The 12678-nt window shown below is 31.3% G+C and overlaps 1 protein-coding gene across 1 annotated transcript in view; it reads left to right on the top strand.

Annotated features, from left to right (window-relative positions):
* LOC118203168 (ATP-dependent RNA helicase DDX55) overlaps window positions 1–12678 on the top strand; it is a 96929-nt gene that overhangs the window by 26141 nt on the left and 58110 nt on the right. Inside the window, exons 5-6 of the mRNA XM_035375423.2 lie at window positions 3486–3576; window positions 12026–12081. Of these exons, the coding sequence (XP_035231314.1) occupies window positions 3486–3576; window positions 12026–12081 (147 nt within the window). The remainder of the gene's footprint in view (window positions 1–3485; window positions 3577–12025; window positions 12082–12678) is intronic.

Raw genomic sequence — 12678 nt, 5'->3', positions numbered from 1 at the left:
GCCTTAGGCAAAAATTGTCGATAAAAATTCAACATTGCCAAAAACCTCTTTAATTCAGACATATTGCAGGTTTAGGGAAGTCAGAAATTAATTGTAGTTCCCCACCCCCCCTTCAAGAAGAGACCTAACACCTGAAGGGGTAATTAAATAGACAATGATGACTTTCTCGGAATATATTTAGAAGGATTTGGTTTTAATCTCTCTCTCTATATATATATTTGTATTCTATCAAGAATCAAACAGAGGTGGCTCTCGTGCTTGTCTTCATTTGCTGAAGCCACAAGCAAACCATCAAAGTAAGGGACACAAAAGTGTAAGCCAGGAAATACTTTAATAAATCTTTGGAATGTTAGGCCTGTTTTTTGCAAAACAAATGGGGTTTTAAGGAATTCAAATGATCCAAATGGTGTGCTCACAGCTGTTTTGAGCACATCCTCTGGATTAACAGGATTTGATGGTATGCCTTAGCTAAATCAAGTATTAAAAAAATATTTTTTCCAAAAAAAAAAAAAAAAGTGTGTATAGTCTTGGATATGTATGGGATATCGGTTAGGAATAAACAAAGCATTCAAGTGGCGATAGTCACTGCAAGGGCGCCAGTCACCATTAGCCTTGCGGACCATGTGAAGAGGGTACCCAAGCACTTTTGGATGCCCAAATGATTCCCTGTGACATGAGGTACTCAAGCCCGTGTCACCTTGAGTATATCCGGAAACAAAGGATGAGGTTTTGAAAACACAGGGGAAACTTGAACGTAGAAGGGAAAATTGTTGAAGTTTGATTATTGTTGGTTATATAAGAAGAAGTAGTGAGCTCAAGATACTCAGCTAGCAATTTATCAAATTTAAAGTCACCAAGAAATACAGATATGCCAAAATCAAACGAACTCTTAAACAATTTGCCGCGCGATAACAAACCAGTCCCGGAATTGATAATGTAATTATAAGCAACATCAACAAGTAATCCATATTTTTTAAGGAAATCAGCATTCAAAATTGGCTGATTTACATCTGCAGCAACAAATAACCAAGTAAAGGTACGACAAATATTTAAATCTAAAGGGCAAATATTAGTGCCAAACGTGGAAATCTTAGTTCCATTCATGGCAAAAAAAACCAAATCTTGAGAAGGCCTAGAATGCTGAGCATATTTTTTTTTTGGTATTATCAACACATCTGCTCCAATATCAATTAAATATTTTAATTCAGACAAAAAGGTTGACCAAAAGTATATGTTTCACCCGCCACCACCTTGGACAGCAAGCGATTTGACATTTTTGTTTTACGAAAGGAACATGGAGACGGGCATTTCCTTACACACTCACCAAAATTTACATGATAGAAACAAAGGTTGTCTATTCACTCTTTATAGTGATTAATGTCTTCGCTTGACCTACAGTGCCAACTCAAATGCTGAAAATTGTGCTGAGGATTGTGAGATTTACATCCCAAGTCAGGGGTTAACTCACCAACTTGCTTTGTCAGTTGTGCTACTTGAAGTTCCATATGAGTTGTAACAGATTCACTTGCTGAAGGATCATGACAACCCTATTTACATAAGAGTGAGATGCAAACTCGGTTATCGTATCAGTGACCACAGCCAATTTACTCAAATTATCTTCACCGAGAGCAGCCAGAATTGATTATGTATTATTGGGGAGTCTTGCAAGTCACAAAAAACTTAACAAAGGTTCACCTATGGTATCCCCTGCTAAAGCGTGCATTTGAGTCAACAACTGAGAAGGATGCTGGTCGCCAATCTCAAGACCTTTATGAATTTTTGATGCTTCACTTTCAGAATATATTTCAATCAAGCTTTGCTTTAAGATATCATATTTTCTAGTTCTAAGAGGTTTTAGAATGAATCTTTAACATAAATAAGTATACCAGAATCCACAGTACCAGCAATATGGTTAAATTTTGTTAAATTCAAAGTGATATTGGAAAGGGAAAACTGAGATTCCAATCTAACAACTGTAATACAGGGCTTATTTTCCAAAAAGTTGGTAATTTTACTGAAACATGTGATACCTACTTAGCTGCTGTATTCTCAGTTGGAAAATCATCAATAGATGTTTCGTTAAACAACATGACTATTAAGGTTAGAAAAGATATATGATTCTAATTGCAAACACAAGAAAAATATCAATACTAAAGCATGGTGTAAAAGGACAGAAGACCTCTCACACATCTATAACCATTAGGGATACACATGAGAATAAAAAATACATGTATATTAATGAAATGTAAAATGGTTAACTTGTACAAATATATTGTACAAATTATCAGTAAGAAAAAATATTCTAGTGAATTCCATGAATGCACAATAAAAAATATTTTCTGGAAAAAAAAAAAAAAAAAAAAAAAAAAAAAAAAAAACATTTTAAAGATATTCTAAAAATTATTCTAAAAATTATTCAAAAATTTGAAAAATGCTTACTCCTAAATTCTTAAAAACGATCATAAAAAATAATTAATTCTACCTGCATTGAAAAAGCCAATAATTTAGAAGAGTAATCCAGTTTCAACACTGACTCACAAACTGATGAAAACCTTCACCAAAATGTTCTTGAGGATCATTCATATTAATGCATTGCTGCAATGAAATCACAAAATCTAACTAGATTGCTCAAAAACTTTCTCCAGCAGTATACTCCAAGAGAAGTTCTGGAGCACAAGATTTTATAACTGGAGAGGTGTCTTCTATATAAAATCATGGTCAAAATCACAATCAGTCTTCAAGGCAGGTGTAGCTGCAATGCCTAGTGTACCAGTACATTTCATACTTTAGGTCACCAAAATATGGCAATGGTTTATTACCATTAGACTCCAACAGAATGTCAATAGAAAGGCATAAACTTTAGCTAAAGGTTAAAACAATTATTTAACATTTAAAAAAGTGGAAAGCACATCTTACAAGAGGCTAAACATTTAAAATTAACTCATGAGCTGATGCCAGACATCAGCAGTGAGCAGGCAATAAAAATGGGAAGTAAGTAGTCTGTAGTAAGTCTCTGCAAAAGGGGAAAAAAAAAAAATGCATTATGGTGAGCACACATGCATATTGTGCAGCAAAGAAGAAACATTGCCACTGACAACAATGAAAATTTCTGCCAGTGTCATAAAACTTTTATATAGTTGTAGCAAATCTGTGTTTTGAAGAACTGTAAATAACTTTTGTATTATGATCATATGCCCTATTATTTTTCAAATTTTTGGCATGGGTTATTTGACACCCTGTACAATAACTCCACAGAAAAAAATATTCAGTTAATTTCCTTCATTTTTCTCCTCATTATAATATTGAATTTTTTTACTGCCTTATGATTTGCTTTTTCATTTATTCTCTCTTTTAATTCTCCCTTCGATAAAAACTTCTCAAAGACTGAACATATTAATTTTTTTTTATTGCATTCAGTTGTTTCTGATTTAGATTTAATGCATTAAATTTGATGTATATATTTAAAAATTCAATGTATATTTTAGGTGTAACATCATCATAGCTACACCGGGACGTCTGGCTGATATTTTAAGTCAGAATACAGAAATAAAACTTTCTGCTTGCATTAAAGCTTTGGTAAGAGTTGTAATTTTTTATTGTGCTTTTGAAATTTTACATTGAAATATGAATATTGAGTATTAACCCTCTAAGCAGCAAAGCCGCATATATACGGCCTAGAATATTTATTGCGATATCTGTAAGAGCATATATATACGTGCATATTAAAATATGTCAACGAAACTAAGGCAATATATCAAAAGAAAACAAATCCAAGTATGAAATACCAGGAGAGTTTTTGCATTAAAATCAAAAAAATAATTTTTTCTCATAATAGTTTTGGGAAATTTGTGCTTTCTTAGTGAAACCAATGGCCGCCCAGAGTTTTAAAGTACAGTGAAAATTGTTTAACACGAAATTGAAGGGACTGAAGTGTTTTTTCGTGTTAAAAGAATTTTATGTTAAAGGATATTGGAGGGGGGGAGGAGGGGAACCAAAAAAATTAAGTTTATTAGAGTACATTTTATTTGCATATATATATGCATGTATTTAATAAAATCAATGAAACAAAAACATCCTCAACTTGATTTAATACAAAATTTTCAAGTTTTTGAAAAACAAACTATTTATTTAGTTTTGGGGAAATAATCTGATATTTTTCTTTGCATTGTCTTTTTTAGCATCAAATTGTCAACATATTGCCATTTTGTTATTCATTTCATTGGAATGTGCGTCTAAATAACTGCACATACTTTTCATGGTGTTCCTCATTTTGGATGACATGTGAACAGGAACTGTATTATTCATTTCATTTTCGTCGTCGGAATCTGCATCAATGATATTTTTTCAGTTTTGAACAAACTCCAAACTGGCTTTGTCTGTCGTAATTGGAGCTGTACACACGTTATCATCATCTACTGCAATGAATTACTCGAATAATACAATAGGACAGTTCAATAATACAGAAACTTTCTCAAACATTAAGTGTCAGCTCAGTTTCAGTATCCTCCTTCTCCATTTCTTTTCACACAAACCAAATTCACTGATTTTTACACACACTGCGATGTACTCGTCACTGAATTCAAAAGCCAATTGATGAGAGATGAGGTGTTTTTGTGTGGTATTTGTAGGGATGGAGGGTGAGAGTAGCTTAGGTGAATAAAATTGGCTCATGTCACAGGTTATTCCGAGGGTATTTCAAAGCCAAGTTAGCCTCCTTTCTACGAAACATGTGGAACTACCTCTCATCTCAACTGCGCTGCTGGTGTTTTCCGTACTTTGTTCATTCTTAGAAGGGAAATTTTTTCATGTTAAGCGATTTTCGTTTTGTGTTACAAGAAAAAAAAAAGTGCATAAAAATACATAGTACTTTGTCAGGACCGTTGTATTATTTCATGTTAGCCAATATTTTGCCTTAAGCGTTTTGGCGTTAAATGTATTTTACTGTACATACATTGAGCCTGTTTCATTTTTTAAAGAACAAATTTTATCAAAGTGTAGATTAGTATGTGTGTTCATTTAAAAATACCACTACTGGAATTCCTTTTAAAATTTAAGACTCAAGTTTTCATGTAAATTGTGAAATCTGTGAAAATTATCCTTTCAAGATGGTTTCGAGGTACTTAAGGTTATCCTTTCTGCAACAATTCATTTCTTTTTTTTTTTTTTTCTGTGGTTTGATGATCTTATCTTGTTACTAAACAAAAATAATAGCTCAATTTCTGTTTGCAATGTTGTCAATAAAAATCATTTATTTGCAAATGAACATATTTTCAAGGGAGGGGGTGTATTTGCCAACCAAGAAAGTGAAAGGAGGGATGGGAGAAGGAACAACGGACACTTCAGCTGGTTAAACTCTGAAAGAGCATTACAAATGTTTATTAAATTATTCACTGCTGCTCAAAGTTTTCTTCAATCTAAGGGATTGTTCAAAATATACATTTATCAAAGATTTAAAACAAATGATATTTAAATTTGTATGCATTGGGACACATGTAACTCACCTTTAATACTGATGTCATACTCCTTGGGGAGATTTATATCCTTTTGCTGTCTGTGCCAATCCTTCAGTCTGGAGATTTGGAATCATCAAATAAAGCAGTATTCCTGCATTGCTAGCTTTCTTATTGAGTTTTTCTTTGTATACCTTGTACATACACACACACACAAAATAAATAAATAATTAAAAAAAAGAACATATCTGTATCTCCTGTTCTACTGAACCGATTGTTGAAATTTAACTTGCATTTCTGTGTCTTGAAAGTGCGACTTAAGATTTATATCTAGCATTGTTTTAGATTTATATCTAGCATTGTTTTAACACAGGTATTTTGACACAAAATCAGACGTTTTCTGAAATAACATACCAATTTTTTTTCATATTTTGATTGTACAACTCAAATTATGCCTAGGTATTAAATTTTGTAATTTTTGGTGACTAATTTATGGAGAAATTTAAAAATTTATCTAGGCACATTTTTTTCAGTTTGCAGCAAGAATAATTCATTTGGCAAACGTCTTAATTTATAGCAACCTATTGTCCTTTCCTTTTTTTCATTCAACTTGAGCAAAAAAAAAAAAAAAAAAAAAAAAAAAAAAAAAAAAAAAAAAAAGAGCATCATTCATAATTTAAAATAATTTTATCAAAGTGCATAAATCACATTTGGCATTATTATCACTTATAAAAAATGTGCCTAATTTCAAAATGTGCCATTCTATAAATTCATGTATATCTTAAGAAATTTTGAGTAAAAAGTCTAATTTTTTGTAGGTGTGCTTAGAATACACCTACTTTAAGATGATGGTAAAAATTTTATGGTTTATAATTTAAATTTTTTTCAAATAATTTAAAAAAATTGTTGAAAAATACAAATTAAAAAAAATCATGAAAAATGGGAGAATTTTATTTGGAATGAACATAAATTTGGAAGATGTTTATAAATATAGCCCCTTCGAGCCAGGTAGCGAAAACGCGCGGTTATTGCGGAGGCTGGCAGTGTCTTCCGCGAGCGTCTCTCCAGGGCCGGGGGCTTTTTTGCTACTAAGCCTAAATCCATGAAATTTCCGAAGTATCAACGCATTGTTTAATAATGCTCTATAGAGTATTTAAACAGCTTATGTTTTATAGATATTTATATATATATACTTTAATTACCTTATTTCTTGTTTAAATGCATATTTTACACATTTTATTTTAATTACTCACCATTTTATGACTTTTAACATTATACATCGGAAAACTAAATATATTACTTAAAATTCTCTTTTCGTATGAAAAATTTGAAGACAGGGATCTACACACAGTCCTACGTTACATTCTTTGAACTCGTAATAACTCATTTGCCGTTTTGGAGGATTTTTCCGGAAATGTGAACAAACGAAGCATCGTCGTCTCATTTTCTTATCAGTCTCTTCTGAACAAAGTTTTGGAAAATGTCTTTCAGTTAATCTTTCAGAATCAATATCAGAATATCAGAATTTCAGAATCAATATCTGAAATATTTTGCATCATTTCTGCTATTTCATGCTCTGTTAAACATTTTCGATGCTTCGACATTGAAACGGTAAAAACAGAAAGAATTTACGTCTAACAAGATTTAATTATTCTGTAAACCGAAATACTCAACGCTTTAGCGCATATAAAACTTCTACTTACAATAAGCAACTACCACGTGCGAATAAAGTGCGATTTAAAGAGACGTCATAAATCACGCCATTTGGAAACATTTAGTTCCCCGTTTGTTTATATAATCAAAAACACGTGTATGTGAGTCATGCTTCTCTCATTTCGAGTAGAAGGTCTAATGTACATGTATCTGAAACCATATGGACATACAGTGCCATCTTGTGGCAGAAATTATAGTTTGAAAAACGTTCCAGGGTACTGGCACAAATACGTGACAGTCGGTAGTAAATGCAAAAATGCTCTGGCACGCCTGCGTGTCGGCCGGTAGGTAAGTGTGTTCATTGCTGGCACGTATACGTGACAGTCGGCGCGAAGGGGATAGAAATCATGTTCATTTGTTGCAACTTGCAGATAAGAGAATAAAAAGAATCCTTTTGCTCATTCATCATGTCATAGTTTCACCAGAGGTGAACTACTTTTTCATGGTCTACCCTGGACGCCTATTCTAGGATCATTGGATCCATCTACAACTTAAGCGAACAATAATGACTAAAAAAAAAAAAAAACGGTATGGATAGCCATCACAACTTATCAGAGAAAGCCATTCTGTGGTCCTCAGTTGGTCGGCGGGTGAGTCCATTTGACTTTACTGAAAGAGGACAAGGCTTCAAGGAGCTTTAGACCAATCACAGTACAGACGAGTGACGAAATTTATAGTACACGCTGGCTTAAGTTCTAGGAATATTCTCCCATTATTTCACTAACTCACACGTTGCATTTGTAGTTTTTTTTAAAAAAAAAAATAGTATTATGACCAACATGCAGCAGAATAATCTGCTGTGTGATGTGAAGGAAAATCTCGTTTTTTAAGGGGGAAGTTAATGCAGGAATTTAGGGCTAAGAAATAAAGAGTGATATGGGATATCATGAAAGCAACGGTAAATAGATAAGAGCCATAGAATCAAAATTACTAGCTTATTGAGTTAAGCTTACTTCAAATCTTTTTAGAAATAAACAATTTTAATCATTTAAATTTATAAAATGATTAATTTGCATTATAATCTAATAGCAAACTAAGTTTTTTTTTTTTTCATACTTACATTAAAACTGTGTTTCCACACAATTTATTTTACAGTTAATATTTGAAAAATATTTCTTTAACTAAGAAATTAGAGAGAAAATATTTCTTTCTTAATGTTCCTTCAAATGTTGCACATGCATCAAAATATTTTGTTTTAAGTAATTTATTTTATGATTAACATGAAAGAAAATATTTTTTCAATATAAAATTTATAACCAAAATTATACTAATCTATCCTGTATGCGTGATTAATTTGTATTGCAATTTTTGTCAGACAATCACTAATACTTTTTTTTAAATATTACATTGCTTTTATTTTAATTTCTCAGATATATAAGAACTGCTTATTTTAAGTATTCTTTCTTCTCAAAAGATTTTATTCTGTGAAAATAATTAAAAGATAGTTATATTATTTTCACAATGCAAGTACAAAAGTAAAAATAATCAGTATACATCTCCTGCAGTTGAAGTCATTGTCCAACCAGCGTTTTGACACATTAAATAGAAAATTAATAATAATCAATATCTCTTTTACAATATAAAAATAAGAACCCTGCTACGAACAGTATTTTTTTTTTAATTTGCAAAGATACAATGATTTTTTAATACTAATAGATTACAAAAGTACTATTCCATGAACAAACCATCAGTCTTATAGCATAGTTACTTTATAGCATAATACAATAATAATGCAGTATAATTCTGCTAATAAACCCACTAGCAGCCAAGCGGTAGAGTCGCTGAACGCAGGTAGTTTGGTCCGAGGTTCGAATCCCGCGAACGAGCTAGCTGCATGGGCGTTTTCATGGCTTTCCCCATGTGTAATGTGTATACGAGCCAGTTTCTCTCAGAAAGTCCTCCCTTAGAAACCAGTTTTAAATCGTAATAAAATTACACAAACACACACACACACCCAAAAAAAAAAAAAAAAAAAAAAAAAAAAAATCTGAAAGCCTTCAGAGTTTATATTACTCCCAAAGGGCCCTTTTTTTTACGTTTTGCGTGCTACCTTTATTTATTAAATATCATGTTCTTTGCACTTTCACCATAAAATTCAATTCAACAGCAATATCATGTAATTTAAAAAGAGCATATCTTTAGAATTTTCGATACATAGTCTCATGCGGTAGAGATGAAAATGGTTTTTTTCCTCCTTTTTTTTCCATTTTTTTTTTCCTGTACAATGTTGCCATTGCTCACTTTGAAATCTTGAGTTTATTAATCAAACACTCATAAATGCTTTACAAAATATGAAGTAGATAATAAAACAAATTCCCAGTTCCAAATTTGGGCCTCCACATGCCTATATCAGGATGGAGGATTATGTTATTCAAAATTTAATGGCCCCAGGTACCGTTGTTTTATCACTGTGCGAGAAACATTCATACATTTATGCAGATTCTTCATTATTTAATTTCTGTAAATATAATAATACAGTGCGATAATATTTGGTAGTAACAATTTGAAAAGTGAAACGAATGCCATAAAATGGCAAAACGAAATTAATAGCTCTTCTGGGCTAAAAATTATTTTTAAAAGTCTCACACCAGTAGTAGTACTGCTACTGAAAAAATATTATAAAACTATTTTATAGTTTTGTAATTTTTTTTTCATTTTTATTTTACAGTAGTGTGAGTTTCGTGTAATAATGAACAACATTCCTTTTTGTGTTCACAGTATTGTTCGTAAAGTATTCAATTGTTAGATTTTAGAATAAACGTAATTCTTGCCGTACATAAATCAAATAGAAGCTTATCTGATCTCTATATTTATATTAAATGAAAAAGGTTTATATGCTTGATAAATTTATTATCGTCTACATTTTTAAAGCATATAATTACAATTTATATCTATAATTTCAGGAATAGTATAAATAACCTTTCTTTCAGTAGAAATCGTGTTCTTGTTTTCTGAATGCAGCTCCAAATACTCTCTCAGTTCATTGCAAATTAAAATAACTATAAATTTTGGCAATCTGAAATACGAAATGAAAACATCTTCTGGCAGAGCAAAAGCATCAACAAATTTTCTATAAACTCGCTACCAATTCAGAGATCTATGACCATATTCTTCATTTAAATACAAAAAGATTAGGGGCCTTCATTTAAATACAAAAAGATTAGGATTAAATACAAAAACACATACAAAGGCCATTGTCTACTTAGAACATCAACTGGACAAGCTTGATTGATGACGGGAAAACACTTTCTCCTCTTCTGACGACTTCCGTACTCAGAGAATATGGGATGTCAGGTAGGTCTGTTTTTCACTAGCAGGGACATCTGGCGGCCCACAAACTGCTGCCGACTCTCGTAGCCTAGAATGGGCATCCAGGACTTTCATGTTAATATCATGCAACATCTAAATTAACTAAATCTGATTGCAAGAGAAAGATAAACGTATCTGTGGTTTTATTATGTGTATACAAGAATTTGTGTTAAAATTCACTGTTAATACACCAGATTTTGAATAGTAGTTTTATACTCTTTCCACTTGTAAACAAATATGTAGAATACAGCCAAAAGTCTTTAATTCAAACTCGTCGGGACTTCAGCGATTCCGGATTATCGGTTTTTCCGGATTATAGATCATCAGTTTAAATCTGGTAAGAGGGCGTGCAGAAATTATAAAATTAAAAATATGAAACCGTAATTTATGAAATAAAGAGCAATTATGATCTAAAAGGTATCAAAATTTACAAAAAAAGCTTAATATTTATTTGTTTACTTTATTAAACATTTCTTTCAACGCGCGCATGCGTAAAGCATACATTAATCATAGTCAAAATTAGAAAATTGCAACCAGAAGACTATTTGATGTGTATTCGTGATATTTATAATGACGAGGAATTTGATTTAAATTATATCAAAGGAGTACATCGAGATGAAATACTACATTTAGTAAGGAATTATAAGCTGAATAAAATAAAAACATCTGCCCTGAAGATAAGGATAGTGCTGACAAACTTTACATACCGCGACGTCCCCCCCATCAGAGCAGCATGAAATTGATAAACAGATTTCGGAATGGTTAGAAAAACAAAGGATATGCCTTTATGCATTTTTTGCAGCAATTCCACTTTTTGTTTGATGGACATCAAAACATGCTTTTGCTTTGTAGATCCTTTGGCAGCTCCAGAATCGGAAATTCTTTTTGACATAAGTTCAAGCTTACTTTTATAAAATTGCTCTAACAGTCTGCAAAAAATAATAAGCCGGAAGAAGGTACTCTTCTGTTATCAGGACTGGATTCAGAAATTTATTAATATATATACATTTCTGAATCCGGTCTTGGATAACAGAAGAGTGCCTAGAAGAATGATTTTATTATACTGGAATCAGTATCTGAAACAACTTTGGCGTACATATTAATTGATTCAGCAACAAAGTTATTGAAATCAAAAGGTGGATTTAGTATTACTGATGTAAATATGGATGCAATACATCAATGTATCAAAAGTTTAAAATTTGACACCAAAGTTTTTAGAAGCAGAATATTAATTAATATCTTATTTTTTATTGTGAGAATTTTGCAATATAATTTTCTTATATAACTTTATAATGATGCTTTTCATACTGCATGAGATTGTTATTAAAATGATGCCTAAGTTTGTGTGAGAAAAAAATAATACTAAACTATATAATTAAAATGGTTCATAGTTTCTTTTTTAATTCATACTTTTTATATGGTTGTTATCAGATATTATTGTATATTTGTGGTGAATGTAATATTTCTACTAGACGTTGTTGTTATACAGTTTTTAATTAAGTATTTTACTATTAAATTTTTGTGTAAATAAAAAAAATATATTATTTTGATAGGAGGTACTTATTCTTGATGAAGCTGACAGGTTACTTGATTTGGGCTTTGAAAAAACGTAAGTCTTTGATGAATCATCAAATAATTGCACATAGTTTTTTCCCATTTAACTTGTAGGCATTACCATTTGAAACTGAAGATTTAAATATTTCAAAATACATTTCCAGGTGTATTTTTAGAAGTATCAGGTAACTTTTTGCTTATCACAGTTTATGAAAATTATATTTACAATGAAAATACTTCAGATCATTTTTGGCATTTAACTTCTTGATACACTCAGCCGAGTTAACTTGGGTACCAAACTAAATTATTTTATAAGTTCAAGATTTTTTTTGTTAAGATATGAACACAACACTATATATCTGCTAAAGTTTTGAATTAAAATAAAGAGTTTACAAGAGATTAGCTTAAAATAAAGAATAAAATATTGGTGGGAAAATGACTACTTACTGAATTTTTAATTGGTGCATTAAAGGATTAAATAATGGGGAAGCTTACAGACTTTATTATGTATAACTATTCAGAACAAAAATAACTTTAGAAATTGTAGAATAAATGGGAATATATTTTGGGAGGTGTGGTTGATGCCAGTTGCCTACTAATGGTAGGCATTTTTCAAGATGTGTGTAGAGCTACAGGAAAATGCATGCCTTTG

The sequence above is a fragment of the Stegodyphus dumicola genome, chromosome 10 (assembly GCF_044657685.1).
Source record: "Stegodyphus dumicola isolate Sdum_Otavi_A_Nest chromosome 10, ASM4465768v1".
NCBI classification, from domain to species: Eukaryota; Metazoa; Arthropoda; class Arachnida; order Araneae; family Eresidae; genus Stegodyphus; species Stegodyphus dumicola.
Note: the sequence above shows the minus strand (reverse complement) of the source record. Positions and strands in the feature narration are given on the sequence as shown.